This window comes from Leptopilina heterotoma, unplaced genomic scaffold (genome assembly GCF_015476425.1).
Source record: "Leptopilina heterotoma isolate Lh14 unplaced genomic scaffold, ASM1547642v1 Lhet_190, whole genome shotgun sequence".
NCBI classification, from domain to species: Eukaryota; Metazoa; Arthropoda; class Insecta; order Hymenoptera; family Figitidae; genus Leptopilina; species Leptopilina heterotoma.
In genome coordinates, this window is record NW_025110909.1 from 1,155,349 (window position 1) to 1,172,113 (window position 16,765).

General features: G+C 28.4%; 1 protein-coding gene across 4 annotated transcripts in view; it reads right to left on the reverse strand.

The window, feature by feature from the left end:
• Positions 1–1,368: 1,368 nt before the first annotated feature.
• Positions 1,369–16,765, reverse strand: part of LOC122500724 (WASH complex subunit 5) — a 182,912-nt gene continuing 167,515 nt past the window's right edge. For 3 of the 4 annotated variants that reach the window (XM_043609791.1, XM_043609790.1, XM_043609792.1), the window contains exons 17-18: positions 1,725–1,878; positions 1,371–1,658 (exon numbers count right to left, since the gene is read on the reverse strand). In XM_043609791.1, coding sequence (XP_043465726.1) covers positions 1,505–1,658; positions 1,725–1,878 — 308 coding nt within the window. In that variant the 3' untranslated portion in view covers positions 1,371–1,504. Of the gene's footprint in view, positions 1,659–1,724; positions 1,879–16,765 lie in introns of all 4 variants that reach the window. The other variant, XM_043609793.1, reaches the window with a different exon arrangement.

Sequence of the window (16,765 nt, forward strand, 5' to 3'; positions counted from 1 at the left end):
CTTTTTCATAAGCGATACACCCGGGTGATTATAATTAAAATAATATACATATAAATGATTGATTAATAAAATAATAAATAATAGTATAATTAATTTTAAATTAATTTATTAAAAGAAAGATAAAATACAATATATTGACTACAGTATATTTTAACTGTAAGTTAAACTATATATTATGCGCAAAGTGACCGTTGCGCACTCCAATTTTCGTTTAGAGTTCGGGAATTTTTCAGCAATCAGCAGTGATTGTTACTGTTTGAAAACACTAGAAATCTTTTTCAAAATAATGTGATTTTCTCGAAAAATCCAGAACCATTATTAATTTTTCTAAACTCTGTCTTGATCTTACCATTAGTATACCCTATTTCTACTACACTATATCTAATTTATATCTTTCCTTTTAAGGTCAGGAATAATTCTAGAATGTTTTCAACTACAGTGCAAGTTTGAAATTATTAAATTAATTAATAGCAAATTAGTCTTTCTGAAATATTAAATAATTTAATATACAATCCTTCCTCTATGAGGAAGCAATTAATATTTTCAAATAATTCTAGTTCCGGCAACACCCACAAATGTGACGAAGATTTTCGTAAAAAAATTGTTAGAATCGGTCCACACTGAAATAAAAATTTGACAGAATGTGCTTTTTATTTTTTCTCAGGCAACTTTTGCCTAAGAACAAAAGCAATACACGCAAAGTAATTTTTTCTAAAGAAACAATTGCTTTTGTTCTTAGGCAAAAATTGCCTGTCGAATTTTTTTTCAGTGCAGTAGTTTCCGAGAAAAACATTACGCAGCATGCAAAAAAGTGGTTTTGAGAAAAACTCGTTTAAAGTTTGTCTTATATACTAACATAGCCCGTGTACGCGCTCAAATAGGAACAAAATATATTTTGAGTGCTGGGATCTTTCTAAAAATGTTACACCACATTTTTGACATACTTTCGAAATCCGTAATAAAAAATTTTTTATTTTTTGAAGTTGATAAAGTGGTATACCTTTAATGTAATTTTTTTCCAAAGAATTTTTTTCTCTGTCATAACGCTTTACAAATAGAAGAAAAAGTATCAGTAACGTGTTTCCGATAGTTGTACTTGAAAAATATCTATTTTTAATTTTTATTGTTTTCGATTTTGAATCTAAAATGTCGCTTGAAGGACAAAAGAATGTTTTAATTTTACGTAAGATGACAAACTTTTTCAAAATTGCTCAAATCTGATTGAAATTTGTTACTCAGGGGTTTTCAGGGACGCTGATTTCGAATCTGATATCAGATTTAAATAGTAAGATAACAAGAAGGGGAAATAAAGAAAAACGAGAATAATAGAATTGAGCGAGTTGGTAGCAATAGATTTAATCAATCATGAATTTTTATTCTCAGTTGAATTAAGCAAACTTTATTAATAAACATACACAATTATATACATATATAATATAAAATCATATTCAATATTGACATGATCAAAAACGACAATGAAATATTTGGTAATTACATGAAATTATTATTTACTTATTCTTGAATGATGTTGTTCTAATACTATCAACGGAATTGTATTTAAAATGATGGATTTCGAAATTTGTGCATAATTGGAAAATAACTCCAAAAAATGTAATCCAACTGCACCTTCCATTTCCCATTCGCTAGTTAATTTGGCACTAAAATAGAATGTAATTAATAACAACATTTTTAACATTAAATACAAAAATATAAACAAATTGTACCTGTCTGGAGTTGTAAATGAGACTATATAATCACAGATGCAGCTAATGTAATTCATCAATTGCAATTCATCAAATTGCTGTAAAACTGTTTGTACTCCCAGTGATAAAATTACAGAGTCCACTGGGTCTTGTAATTTTTTACTTAAGAGGCTTGCTGTAATTTCATAAATATTGTTCATTTTTTTAATAAATACAAAGAGAAAAGGGATTGCTGTATTTACTATTCGGATCGTTAATATAGAACTAACAACTATAACGTTCACTTTAGAACTGATAGTTATAGTGATACGTAATTCGGCATTTAAGTATGTTAAACTGAATTGTACACGGAGAAAAATTTTCTCGTAATGATTACAATAGTCGAACAGTACTGTTCGGATATGTGACCACTTTTTGTAATGCCTAAATTAGCTTCATTGTAACCATTCTGTAAGTCGAAAGTACTCATTAAAAATTTATTTGAAATAAATACGAACTGTTAAAGTAGGATTTAGAAATTTAATATTTAAATTTTAAAAGATTAATTTTTTAAAACTTTAACTCACGTGTCCAACGGACAAAAGAAATTGTTAGGCTGCGGTTACACCTCTGCAGGCAGCCTGCCTGCCTGCAGGTTGTCATGGTAACGTACAAGAGTAAGAGAGTCAGTGACTTCAAACTTCTCCCTTACTCTTGTTGCTCCTGCCTGCGCAGGCAGGCAGCCTGCAGAGATGTAACCGCTGCCTTAAGGTAGTGGATTCCCCCTCTACTTAGTTATTGATTTAACGGTGTTGGAGATCGAGAACTCTCCAGTGTTGCCAACCCACTTTCTTACACTTTCCTGTATATTTTCACTTTGAGAATTTTTTGTAAAAAAACGAAGCACTTAATCAAAAAAGTGGGCCTTTACTTGGAAGCGAAATTAAATGAAGAATTTATTAGAATTTATTTTGTCTCGATATGATGTTTCTACGAGCCACATTCTTATTTCCGCCACGAGAATTTACAGCTGCAGGTGACTTGGCATAGGGAAAAAATGGCCGCACAACAGAAAGGTGGAGTAAAGCGGGTTGCCTACGTAAAGGCATAACAGTATAATAAAACAGGGCAGTAACTTATAATTTGTTAAAAATTGTAAAACTATTATTTTGCAATAACAAAAATTAAACCAAAAGACATAAATAATAAGATTTTTGTTTATTATTATGCACATAATATAAAATATGTAAAATTAAAAATAAAAATATGAATTTTTTTTTAAATTTTGATATTTTATTAACATAATTGTTTACAAAGAATAAAAATATAAATTGCTAATTAGTACTTATAGAGGTACAATTTATTAAATTGTAATTAATAAAGATATTACAAATGACAAATATATAGAATTTTTAAAAATTAAATTATATCTAAAATTTATTAAATGTTTTTTATTGTTTGGGAAAATTAGTTAATAAGTAATTGGAATATTAGATAAAATTAAAAATAATCTATTAATTACAATAACTTAAAAAAAATTAATCAATTTTTACCTTATATATTGGTTTAATTATCTTTAATCATGTTTTTTAATCTATAAAAATTTATTTACTTTATTTACTTTTTTGAAAATAATAAATTTAATTATTTTTTCTTATTTTTCAATTATATAAGATATTAAACAAAAAAAATGTCGCTAATTAATTTTTTATTCTAAAATAATAATTACCTATTCTACTATTGTAAAACCCCTTTCTATAATAGGCAACAAGTGTAATAAGTTTATTTTCGACGTTAAAGCTGTAAATTTGTATGGCGAAAATAATATTGACGCTCGTAAAAACATCGTATTATTGCAAACAAATTTTTACTTAAATCCTCATTTCATATAGAATTCCAATAAAGAGCCCTTTTTTCTAAAAATTTCTGCTTTTTTTCTTTCTTTTTAAATTATCCAACACTTTTGACTGATTTTTACAAAACTTTTTACATTTGAGAATTTTTTAAAAAATAATTTGACGAATTAAAGTAAAAATACATAAATAAAGAATTAATTAAAATTTATTTTGTTTCGATACGATATTTCCATGAGCCACAATCTTATTTCCACCATAAAAATTAAGAGCTGAATGTGACTTGTGGAAGAAAGTGTCCAATTCGAAATGTTGAGCGGGTTGCCTACGCAAAGGTTTAATAGTATGATAAGAAAAGAAATAATAATTTTTAATGTGTAAAAATTATAAAACTATTATTTTGTAAGTAAAAAATTAACATGAAAAGATTAATAAAGGGATTTTTATTTATGGGATAAATGTACCTACGTAATATAAATATGTCAAATTAAAAAAAGGATTAAAATTGCTAATTTTAAGAAAAACTTATTATTTAATACTCTTTTCTGATAGAGAGCCCTTTTTTAAGAAAGTGTCAAATTATTTTTTTAAAAATTGTTAAAGTAAAAAGTTTTTTAACCCTTGGGCGGGCAAGCTAAAAAAATCAGCGGGCACTCTCTAAATTTGAATCAGCGAAAAGTCGCTGATTCACCAGCCCAGAGTATGCAGCTGATGAAATAGCGTATATACACTGATAAAACAGCGTATATGCACTGATTTTCCAGCGTATATACGCTGTTTCATCAGCTGCATACTCTGGACTGGTGAATCAGCGACTTTTCGCTGATTCAAATTTAGAGAGCAAGCGAGGTCCATTGGACCTTGCTTTAAAAACGCTGAAGGGGTTATACATGTTTGGCATTTTTTATTTTTCAATTTTTCCTCTATTGGCTTAAAATATACTATAACATCCCTAGATTAATAATAATCTATAACGACCTTGCATGAAAACAAGTTTGGAAATATTTTTTTAAATTATTTTTTCTGGATCAATTGCGGAGTGTCAAACCTGTGCAGAAAATCCAGAAAATGACCCACTTTGCCCTATTTGAAACAGAGTTCTGATCGGGGCCTCGACAGTTTTCCCTATCAAAATTTTTTTTTAATAAAGTTTTTAGAATTCCTTTTTGTTGTAGAAGCTATTAACAATGAAAGGCAATCATTATTTTAGTTATTTAATAATTTTTTTATTTTAGGGGTTTGACTAGAATTTCTAGCCAGAACCCCAGGTAGGGTGTTCATTAGATTTTAGATAGGGTACTGAAAAAGTTAATTTTAAAAAATTAAATTTATTTACATGCTTTTAAAACGAGGAAAAAATGTAGCATAATTACTCCGTTTAAGTAATTTTTTCAATTGTTTATAATTTTATTATAGGAACTAATTTAAAAAACTTAATTCATTTACACTTTATTCAAACGAGAAAAACTGCCGAAGCCCTGATCAGAGCCCTATTTAATATCTAGTGAACAGCTAACTTGGGGTTTTGGCCAGAAATTCTGGTCAAACCCACAAAATAATAAAATTATTAAAACGATAGTATAATTACTCCCTTTAATTTTATTCTTCAATTGTTCATTATTTTTTATTAAAAGTAATTTTAGAGATTTAATTTTTTTACACTTTATTTAAACAAGGAAAACTGTCGAGGCCCTGATCAGTACCCTATCTAAAATCTAATGAACACCCTACCTGGGGTTCTGGCTAGGAATTCTAGTCAAACCCCTAAAATAAAAAAATTATTAAATAACTAAAATAATGATTGCCTTTCATTGTTAATAGCTTCTACAACAAAAAGGAATTCTAAAAACTTTATTAAAAAAAAAATTTTAATAGGGAAAACTGTCGAGGCCCCGACCAGAACCCTGTTTTAAATAAGGTAAAGTGGGGCATTTTCTGCACGGGTTTGACACTCCGCAATTGATCCAGAAAAAATAATTTAAAAAAATATTTCCAAACTTGTTTCCATGCAAGGTCGTTATAGATTATTATTAATCTAGGGATGTTATAGTATATTTTAAGCCAATAGAGGAAAAATTGAAAAATAAAAAATGCCAAACAGGTATAACCCCTTCAGCGTTTTTAAAGCGAGGTCCAATGGACCTCGCTTGCCCGCTGATTTTTTTAGCTTGCCCGCCCAAGGGTTAAAAAACTTTTTACTTTAACAATTTTTAAAAAAATAATTTGACAATTTCTTAAAAAAGGGCTCTCTATCAGAAAAGAGTATTAAATAATAAGTTTTTCTTAAAATTAGCAATTTTAATCCTTTTTTTAATTTGACATATTTATATTACGTAGGTACATTTCACTGTAAAAAGAAAGGTACTACACTAGAACCTCCAACGATTGCATCTCTATCTATTGGAGTTGTTTACGAAAGTTTGGTGGTCATCCGCTAGGGGGGTGAGAGGGGAGGACACCGCCATATTAATGCGAAGGCAGTATTGTACTAAGTTTAGTGTTCTTTTGCGCCCCGTTTTTTAAAGTTGTATTTTCATATTTCAACATGAGACTGAAAAAGGTCAAAAACGTAAAAGAACGCACTTAGGCATTGAAACATAATATATATATATATATATATATATATATATATATATATATATATATATATATATATATATATATATATATATATATATATATATATATATATTAGCATTTAAACATAATATTTTTAAAAAAATAAAAAATGGCGAGGATAAAAATGACATTTTACGCCAATACAAAATATGTGAGAGTGTAAGGCCCTGAGTGTTGACACTTTTATGGAAAGATGGCGCCAAGGTGAAAACCTCCATCTATTGTACACAAGAAGGTCACGCTACAATCGTTGGAGGTTCTAGTGTAATTTAGTACCAATTTTGGTACTAAATCGTAATTATTTGGTTCTATTTCAATACCGAAATTAGCTCTAATTTAGAACCTTTTTTTTACAGTGTTCCCATAAATAAAAATCCCTTTATTAATCTTTTCATGTTAATTTTTTACTTACTCTCTAAATTTGAATCAGCGATAAGTATGCCACTATTTCAATTAGCGTATATGCGCTGTGAATTAGTGAAATTTCACTAAATAATCTCACGAAACTTCACTGATTAATTAGCGCATATGGGTGATTCTCCAAAAACCGGTCACTTTTAAGTTGATAAAATTTTTTTTTTAATGTTTAAAAATTGAACTTTCTTTTATTAATTACTATTCATTGGTATTTAAATAATCTATATTTGAAGTAGGTACGCTACAAAACTATTTAAAGTTTAAAAATATTAAAATTATTTAAATTTCACCAGGATCATTTTGAATTTTTTCACGTCGCTCTTTTTCGACATTTGCTTTTTTCTGTTTGTTTAATTATTCTTTTATGTTAGACAATCCATATCAACTATATTTATTTTAAATTACATTTATTAATAAACATTAGTGTTCGTGTAATTAGCACTTTTCGCGTAATTGAAATGAGATGTGAAAAGTAAACAGGAAAACTAACCTCATCAGAGGCGTAACATCGAGGGGCACTGAAATTCATATTTCTTCTATATAGGTATTATTAATTGAATTAAATGATTTATTTTTATTATTTTTAAAATTATATTTAAAAATATATGAACAGATTAGAAAAATTTTAACTTTATTACCTATTTTAAAAAAAGTTTTAGGCACGGACACACTTTTTACTTGTTTCGCACCTACCACGTGCAAATGTTTTGACACGACAAAGGACTCCACGACAATGGAAATTTGTACAAAATCCATTAATACATATTTTAAACAAAAGTAAATAAAAAAATGGCTAGGTATACACTTTTGTCCTACCAAACTGTAAGTTTTCATCCGTTTTTTATTGATATTTATATTGAAATATTAAAGTTATGACAGCGCACGACAAAGGAATGAATAAAAATACGCAGTGTTTTTCTAGTGCTTTTTCTTAAAAATATGAAAAATATAATTTATTTTCCAATTTCTTTTGAAGATTTGAAAAGTGACATGTTTTTTCTTTAATTTCCAATTAATTTTGATATAAAAAGTGAACGTCTTATAATTTATTTATACACGTTTATCCTTTGTCGTGCCAGCATGGAGATTTTTAAAGACACTTATATTTTAATAATTATCAATAACTATATTGATGTATTAAAAAATTTCATCGATAAAAATTGAAGCTTTTGAGTTAATCTTTCATAATATTTATTGAATAATTAAAGATAGTTCTTTTTTTATAAGTAATAGTACTTTAAAGTTTGGTACTCAGAGGTAAGGACATATTGAATTGCTGTTTTCCAGCTGTTAAATGTTGTTTTCCACTAAATTTGTGATAAAAAATTATCGTTTTTTATAAAGGGTATAATAAGTGATGTTTAAATAATATGTTTGTCCAATGTTAATATTTAAATGTTAAGTTGTTTAGAAGATATAATTCAAAGACATGAAATTGCCCACTTTCAGGAGAATCACCCATATACGCTGTTTTAAAATAGTGGCATACTTATCGCTGAGAATCAGTGAAATTTCGCTGATTCAGATTTAGAGAGTATACAAAATAATAGTTTTATAATTTTTACAAACTAAAAATTATTATTTCTTTTCTTATCATACTATTAAACCTTTGCGTAGGCAACCCGCTCAACATTTCTAATTGGACACTTTCTTCCACAAGTCACATTCAGCTCTTATTTTTTATGGTGGAAATAAGATGGTGGCTCATGGAAATATCGTATCGAAACAAAATAAATTTTAATTAATTCTTTATTTATGTATTTTTACTTCCCAGTAAAGAGCCCTTTTTTAAAAGAAAGCGTCAAATTATTTTTTAAAAAATTCTCAAATGTAAAAAGTTTTGTAAAAATCAGTCAAAAGTGTTGGATAATTAAAAAAAAAAAAAAAAAAAAAAAAAAAAAAAAAAAATAAACTTATTACACTTGTTGCCTATTATAGAAAGGGGTTTTACAATAGTAGAATAGGTAATTATTATTTTAGAATAAAAAATTAATTAGCGACATTTTTTTTGTTTAATATCTTATATAATTGAAAAATAAGAAAAAATAATTAAATTTATTATTTTCAAAAAAGTAAATAAAGTAAATAAATTTTTATAGATTAAAAAACATGATTAAAGATAATTAAACCAATATATAAGGTAAAAATTGATTAATTTTTTTTAAGTTATTGTAATTAATAGATTATTTTTAATTTTATCTAATATTCCAATTACTTATTAACTAATTTTCCCAAACAATAAAAAACATTTAATAAATTTTAGATATAATTTAATTTTTAAAAATTCTATATATTTGTCATTTGTAATATCTTTATTAATTACAATTTAATAAATTGTACCTCTATAAGTACTAATTAGCAATTTATATTTTTATTCTTTGTAAACAATTATGTTAATAAAATATCAAAATTTAAAAAAAAATTCATATTTTTATTTTTAATTTTACATATTTTATATTATGTGCATAATAATAAACAAAAATCTTATTATTTATGTCTTTTGGTTTAATTTTTGTTATTGCAAAATAATAGTTTTACAATTTTTAACAAATTATAAGTTACTGCCCTGTTTTATTATACTGTTATGCCTTTACGTAGGCAACCCGCTTTACTCCACCTTTCTGTTGTGCGGCCATTTTTTCCCTATGCCAAGTCACCTGCAGCTGTAAATTCTCGTGGCGGAAATAAGAATGTGGCTCGTAGAAACATCATATCGAGACAAAATAAATTCTAATAAATTCTTCATTTAATTTCGCTTCCAAGTAAAGGCCCACTTTTTTGATTAAGTGCTTCGTTTTTTTACAAAAAATTCTCAAAGTGAAAATATACAGGAAAGTGTAAGAAAGTGGGTTGGCAACACTGGAGAGTTCTCGACCTCCAACACCGTTAACTAAGAGGTTGAGAACCCTTTTTCTTGTGAAAAAAGAGAAGATAGGAAAATTTAAAGGATGTTGAAATTAAAATGCCAAATTAAGATGAAAACAATGTAAATGTAAATTGCACTAGTTAGGTAACTTACGTACTTTACGCATCTTACGCAAATTAGTAATTTACGTAACTTACTTTTGTTACTTTGAGACGGGACTCTTTTTCCGTTGATGGTTACTTAACTTTACTTAACAATTGAAAAACGAGTCATGGATTGATTAGAATGCTAGTATGTAACCAATTGTTTTAGATTTAATGCTGAATAATGAATTGACCTCGATGAAAATGTATTTTCTTTTATATTTCTCGCTAATTAAAAAGTAGTTATTAGTGCAAAATCATTTCTCACAAGTTGTGAAAAATTTTGTTATTTGGTATATAAGAACAGTTCGCTTCTAAACTTAAAGTGTTATAAGTGTGCGTTTCTACGTGTAGTTATTATAAGTGCGAAAATGTGTTGGTCTAAAGCGTCTAAGAGTGTAAATAAAATATCGGAACTGTGCAATGAAAAAAATGTGTTCATTCTGTAACAAATAGTGTCTAAAATTAGGGATAATTCTGAAAGAAGTTGGATTTTTTGAATGCTTTTGATAGTCATAGGAAATTTAATAGACAGTTTTCTAAATTTTAGTGAACGAGTTTTATATATTGATGACAGTTTTCTAAATTTTAGCAAGCAACTCGTCATTGATTGTGACTCAAAGTATGTTATCCATTCAATGATTTTGTGTCCCGTCTCAAAGTAATATAGTAGTCTATTAATGATTGACGGACTTTTTCTTTCCGTGTAGTAAAATAAGAAGGCAAGACAGTCGGCCACCTTATTTTACAATATTCCTGTTGTAATGACTACGACTGTCTGTATCACTTATTCCCTTAGACCGCTGCAAATGTGAATAGAATGCAAGATTTCCTTTTAACGTAGACTATTGTAATCATAACAAGACTCTGCGTGAATGCAAGATTCTCATTTGCTTCCAAAATGAACAATTAATATTAAATATTTTACTATTACTATTGTATAAATAAAAAATAATAATATATTGAATTTATTGATCCTGGCATTAATCCTTTTCAATTTTTATTTTTTCGTCCTTAACGTGAAAAAACTACTGGATTCACAATAATTCATCCAATAACACAGCCACACACAAAAAATTAAGTGTTTTGATCTGGGGTCGAGACATATGTATTCCGATGTATTTCGATGCGCTGAATCCGAATCTGCCCTCAGAATTTGGCCAATGGGTCCTGGTTTCGCCCTAACCTCAAAAAATACCCTAAAATCGTTAAAATGGTCACTTTTGATTTATCAAAATTGAATCTAACCGCATGTTGATAATTTTCTAAGATCCCTTAATTTAAATAAACTATTCTATAAGCTTTTCAATTAAAAATTCCTATAAAACATTAAATCTATCGAACCTAACCTCAAAAACACATCTAAGATTATAAACAAACAAATTATACCATACACAGCACAATAAAAATTATGTAAGCTCATGAAAGTTACAACTTCAGGTGTTTTTATGATTGCTGATTACGAATCCGGTGTTAGTTTATCAAAATTCAAAATGGCGGATCCAATATGGCGAACAATATAATTAAAATTTGTTTTGATTGGCTTGAAAATCGTTACTCGGGGGTTTTCGGGGTCGCTGATGACGAATCCCATGTCGGTTTCTAAAAATTCAAAATGGCGGATCCAATATGGCGGTTTTTAATATTTTAACGATTATTTTAAATTTATTACTCGCGGTTTTTCGGGACCTTTGATAACGAATCCTATATCAATTTTTATAATCTTAAAGTCTTACGAATTGTTAGAAAACAATTCGTAAGACTTTAAGATTACACGGAAAAAAATTTTTACTGTGGGGAACAGCTAATTTCAAAAATAAATAACATAAAGAATCTATTCAACTAATTCAATGAATGATTTCCAATGCAGTAGTCAAACTGTTTCTCTGATATAGAGAAAATGAATTTCACTGGTCAGCCATATTGGAAATATTTGACAGTTTACCATTCTCATAGAAATTTCTCTAAAATCACAAATGTCAAATTTACATTTCTTACCTCTAAATACGTATTAATTTACTAATTTTACATTTTATTAGTTATAATATAAAAAACATAATTAATAGAATTTGAATATACGTTTTGAACATTAATTTAAAAATGTTTTCATTCAAGTGTTATTTTGAGGTTACGTTGTTTTCAAAAGGTAACGCAAGAAATATCATTTTCGCTAGATCAGCGAAAATGGATTATCGATGGAGCCAAATCAGTAAAACTTATAGCTATTATAGTGATTGTTATCTCTACTTTAGTAGAACTTTTTTTATCGTGTATAAAAATTGATATAGGATTCGTTATCAAAGGTCCCGAAAAACCGCAAGTAATAAATTTAAAATAATCGTTAAAATATTAAAAACCGCCATATTGGATCCGCCATTTTGAATTTTTAGAAACCGACATGGGATTCGTCATCAGCGACCCCGAAAACCCCGAGTAACGATTTTCAAGCCAATCCAAACAAATTTTAATTATATTGTTCGCCATATTGGATCCGCCATTTTGAATTTTGATAAACTAACACCGGATTCGTAATCAGCAATCATAAAAACACCTGAAGTTGTAACTTTCATGAGCTTACATAATTTTTATTGTGCTGTGTATGGTATAATTTTTTTTGTTTATAATCTTAGATGTGTTTTTGAGGTTAGGTTCAATACATTTAATGTTTTATAGGAATTTTTAATTGAAAAGCTTATAGAATAGTTTATTTAAATTAAGGGATCTTAGTAAATTATCAACATGCGGTTAGATTCAATTTTGATAAATCAAAAGTGACCATTTTAACGATTTTAGGGTATTTTTTGAGGTTAGGGCGAAACCAGGACCCATTGGCCAAATTCTGAGGGCGGATTCGGATTCAGCGCATCGAAATACATCGGAATATATATGTCTCGACGCCAGATCAAAACACTTTATTTTTTTTGTGTGGCTGTGTAATTAATTCAGTAATGAATCTAGTAAGTTTTGTTATTATTATTTTATTTACATTTTTTTTTTAATTTAATAAAGAAAATTATGCAAGAGCATATTTTTTTATATCTTAGAAATATAATTTACTTTGTAGAATTATAGGATAAAAATGACTGTGATAAAAGTGACTGTGATAAAAGTGAGTAAAAAAATTAAAATTATCAATAAATTGAATATTTATTGGAAATTTTAATGGGAATCCACAAGATTACCCAAAGTGGGTTCAGATAGATTTTCCAAATTGGGTCCAACTAGATTTCCCAAATTGGGAATAAGTTGGTAAAATAGTTTCAAGCCAAGTCATAACCCAAATTGGGATAAGATGGGCTTCCCAATTGGGCCCCACCTTGAACATGGGAAAACCCAATGGGCGTCAGTTTGGGCCCAGTCGCCTTTTCCACACGGGTTATATACCATAAGTAAATAAAGTGGAACCTCGATTATCCGAACCCTCTATTATCCGAACCGAAAATCATTTTATCCGAACTTTTATTATCCGAACTTTTTTTTGGCCTCCCGAATCTTTCAAAGGAAAATAACGAAATTTATGCCAGAAAAATCTTAAAAAATTCTGAATTCTATATGTATTATTAATATATTATTATGAATTAATATATATTTACGTATATACTTATGTATATTTAAAAAATGAATTAAATGAAGTATATATAATTCAACTGTCGATTTTTTTACTTTAATTATATAAGAAAAAATTACAATCTCTATTATCCGAACTTTCGATTATCCGAACCCGGCCTTGCCTAGGTTAGTTCGGATAATCGAGGTTCCACTGTACTCTGAATAAAAAGTGGGACCGATTTCGAACTAATCCGCAATTTGTCCGCAACAATACGATTTATTATGGCGTTTTTTCACCATGAATTAAGTTTGAAATCAATACCGTTTTCTATAACTATTGAATCCGTAATTAGTCAGGCTTAGTCTGCAGTTAGTCAGATCATATGCGACTAGTAAATGCAGAAGTAATCCGGTTGGTTTAACCAATGAATCCGCAGCTAATTCGAAACAGTATAACATATGTAAAAATAAAAAAAAATTGAATCAAAATAATATAGAAATGACTTTTTTATGTTAAAAAGTAAAAATATTTACAATAGTTGTCTTTAGAAAATTATAAATTACTAAAAAACCGTAAAAAAGGGAATAGCGATCTGACAGACCGGGGGTAGCACTGAGCGTGATTTTTCAGCACGTAGCAGTTTAGAGGTTAATCTGGTTTTGGTCAGGTTTTTGTCCTACGAAATTTTAATTATAGTTTGAATTTATCTGCATTTAATACAAATTGTTTTTAATATACAAATTCAATATTATATCAAAATTATTCCAGATTAAGTCTTTGAATTGTATTGAATACGGATTGTTTTGAACTGTCTGTGGATTGTATATATGTGGACGTCCACATGAAAAGGGCCCATTTTAGAACTATTGGAGTTATCTATATGGGCGTATTCCTGGCAAAATTTGGAGAATTTTGAGTAGTCTTAGAACTTTTTTGGTTGAAAATTCGCTGAGTTACGGAATTTCAAAGTTTAGAACGCCAAAAACCTCATTTCGAGAAAAACGGAATTAAAGATTGCGATATCAACTAATTGTTGTATCTCTGGTTCTTCTTGGAAGTTATTCAGATAAGAATTGTTTCCAGTTCAGGGCACCTTGAAGATAAAAAACCAACAGGTTTTAAATTTTTAAAACTATCCCCCCTCTTAATTTTCAAAAATTTCGTACTTAAGTACTAAAAATCGACAATATGGGCCCTTTTCTAAAAAGGAGAATTTTTTTATTAAAAAACCATTTTTTACAAGATTAATGATTAGGTACAATTTTATTGTGTAATTTGAAGAAAAAGAATATATATTAAACTTATTAAAACATTTTTGACAGTCTCTATTATGAAAAAAATGACGCAATATCCAAATTTTCATTTCGACAATTACGAAAAAAAGACTCTAACATCAATATCTCTGGTTCTTTTGGGAAGTTATTCAGCTATAAGAATTTTTTACAGTCCAGGGTACCTAAAAGATTAAAAACCAATAGATTTTAAATTTTTAAAACCATCCGCCCCCTCTTAATTTTGAAAATACGAAAAACCGACAATATGGGCCCTTTTCTAAAAAGGAGAATTTTTCTATTAAAAAACCATTTTTTTACAAGATTAATGATTAGGTACAATTTTATTGTGTCATCTGAAGAAAAAGAATAGATATTACACTTATTAAAAATTTTTTGACAGTCTCTATTATGAAAAAATTGACGCAATATCCAAATTTCCATTTCGAAAATTACAAAAAAAAGATTCTAACTTCAATATCTCTGGTTCATCTCGGAAGTTATTCAGATAAGAATTGTTTACAGTCCAGGACACCTTAGAGATGAAAAATCAAGAGGTTTTAAATTTTTCTACACCTCCATTTTTAAAATTCGGTTTACTTTTGCAAATGACCGACAAAATGGGCCCTTTTCATTTTTCTAAAGAACCAATGAAATCAAACAGTTAAATTATAGATAAATTAATGAAAACCGCATGATTCGACTTGTCAAAACATGTAGATTGATAATAAAAAATTAAAAAAAAATTAAGATTTTGCTCCAAAATTACTAAATTGCGATTATCTCGAAAACTGGAACCGACAATATGGGCCCTTTTCATGTGGACGTCCACATATATTTAAAAATTCTTATATAATAATAAGACTTATTTTTGGACTGGGGTGTTTTGATCGGATATTATTCGGATTGACGCGGACTATTACCGGATTCTTTATTGCATACAGATTTTGGATTGTTCCATACTTGTTTCGGATTAAATCTTTTAACTGGATTAAATTGGGATTATTGCGGACTGATTTCGTATTCTGTACATAGTGATTTCGGATTATTCCGTATTTATTTTAGATGAGTTTTTTAACGGACATAATTTCGGATTGTTGCGTAATATTTACGGACTTAATTCATAGACATTTAAGATTACTCCAGACTGATTTTTGGGATTCACAATTTCACTCGGATTGATGTTAGATTAACGCGGATCATTTTCGTACAATTATCGGACTAATCCACACTAATATACCCGGATTTAATCCGGATTACTCCGAAATTTTTACCAGGGATATAATATGATTCGGGTGGCCGACTATTTCCGGATTCTTAGCATACATATTTCGGATTGTTTCGTAATATGATTTTACCACACTAATTCCGAATTGAAGCGGACTAATGTCGGATTCTTTGTGTACAGATTTCGGATTGCTCCGGACATTTTGCGGATTAAGTTTTTTTTAACTAGATTGAACTCGGATTGTTGCGGACTGATTCCGTATTCTTTACATATTGATATCGGATATAATTCCGTACTTATTTTAGAAGAATTCTTCACCGGTCATAAATTTGGATTGTTGCGGACTAATAAAGGACTAAATTCGTAGACATTCAGGATTTCTCCGGAGTGTTTTCGGATGCAGGTTTTCATTCGGATTGATATCAGTCTAGCGCGGATCATTTTCGGATTAATCCGTACTAATCTGTCCGTATTTAATCTGGAATTAGTCCGAAATTTTTATCAGGGAACTAACTATGTTCTAGAACTCTGTTACAGTGGTTATATAACAGATCTGTAACTAGTTAGAAACAGATGTTCTATATATAACACTGTGACCTCACTGTTATGACATACTTATACAACGTGTTTGCTAGAAAATGTTTAATTAATGGAGCCTTTATTTTTTGTCCAAATTGTGATTCCGATTAATTTCATTTTCCTTCATTCTATATTTTCTAATGGTAAACTAATAATTTTAACATTTATAACATTTTTAATATTTCTAACCATTTAATAAATATATTTCATTGTTATTTTCTATTTTGTACTTAATTAAGGCAGTGACCCACAATTCCCCATAACATTTTTAAAAATCATAAAAATGCATTTTTTGGTAAAACTCAAACTTTTTTTTAGGTAAATGATAATTTTAAGAAACTGACTATGATATATATTAGGTTATACCTCCCACTGACACGAAAAATTTGAAAAAATAGTATATTAAGCAACAAGGGAATAAAGACAGCCATTTCTTTACTGAGATTTTTGTGTAAGATATTGAGCTAAGAAAAAGTGTGGCTCATAATACCCCAATCTCCCATATATAAATGTTAAAAAATTATATGTGGACGTCCACATAGAAAGGGTCCATTTTG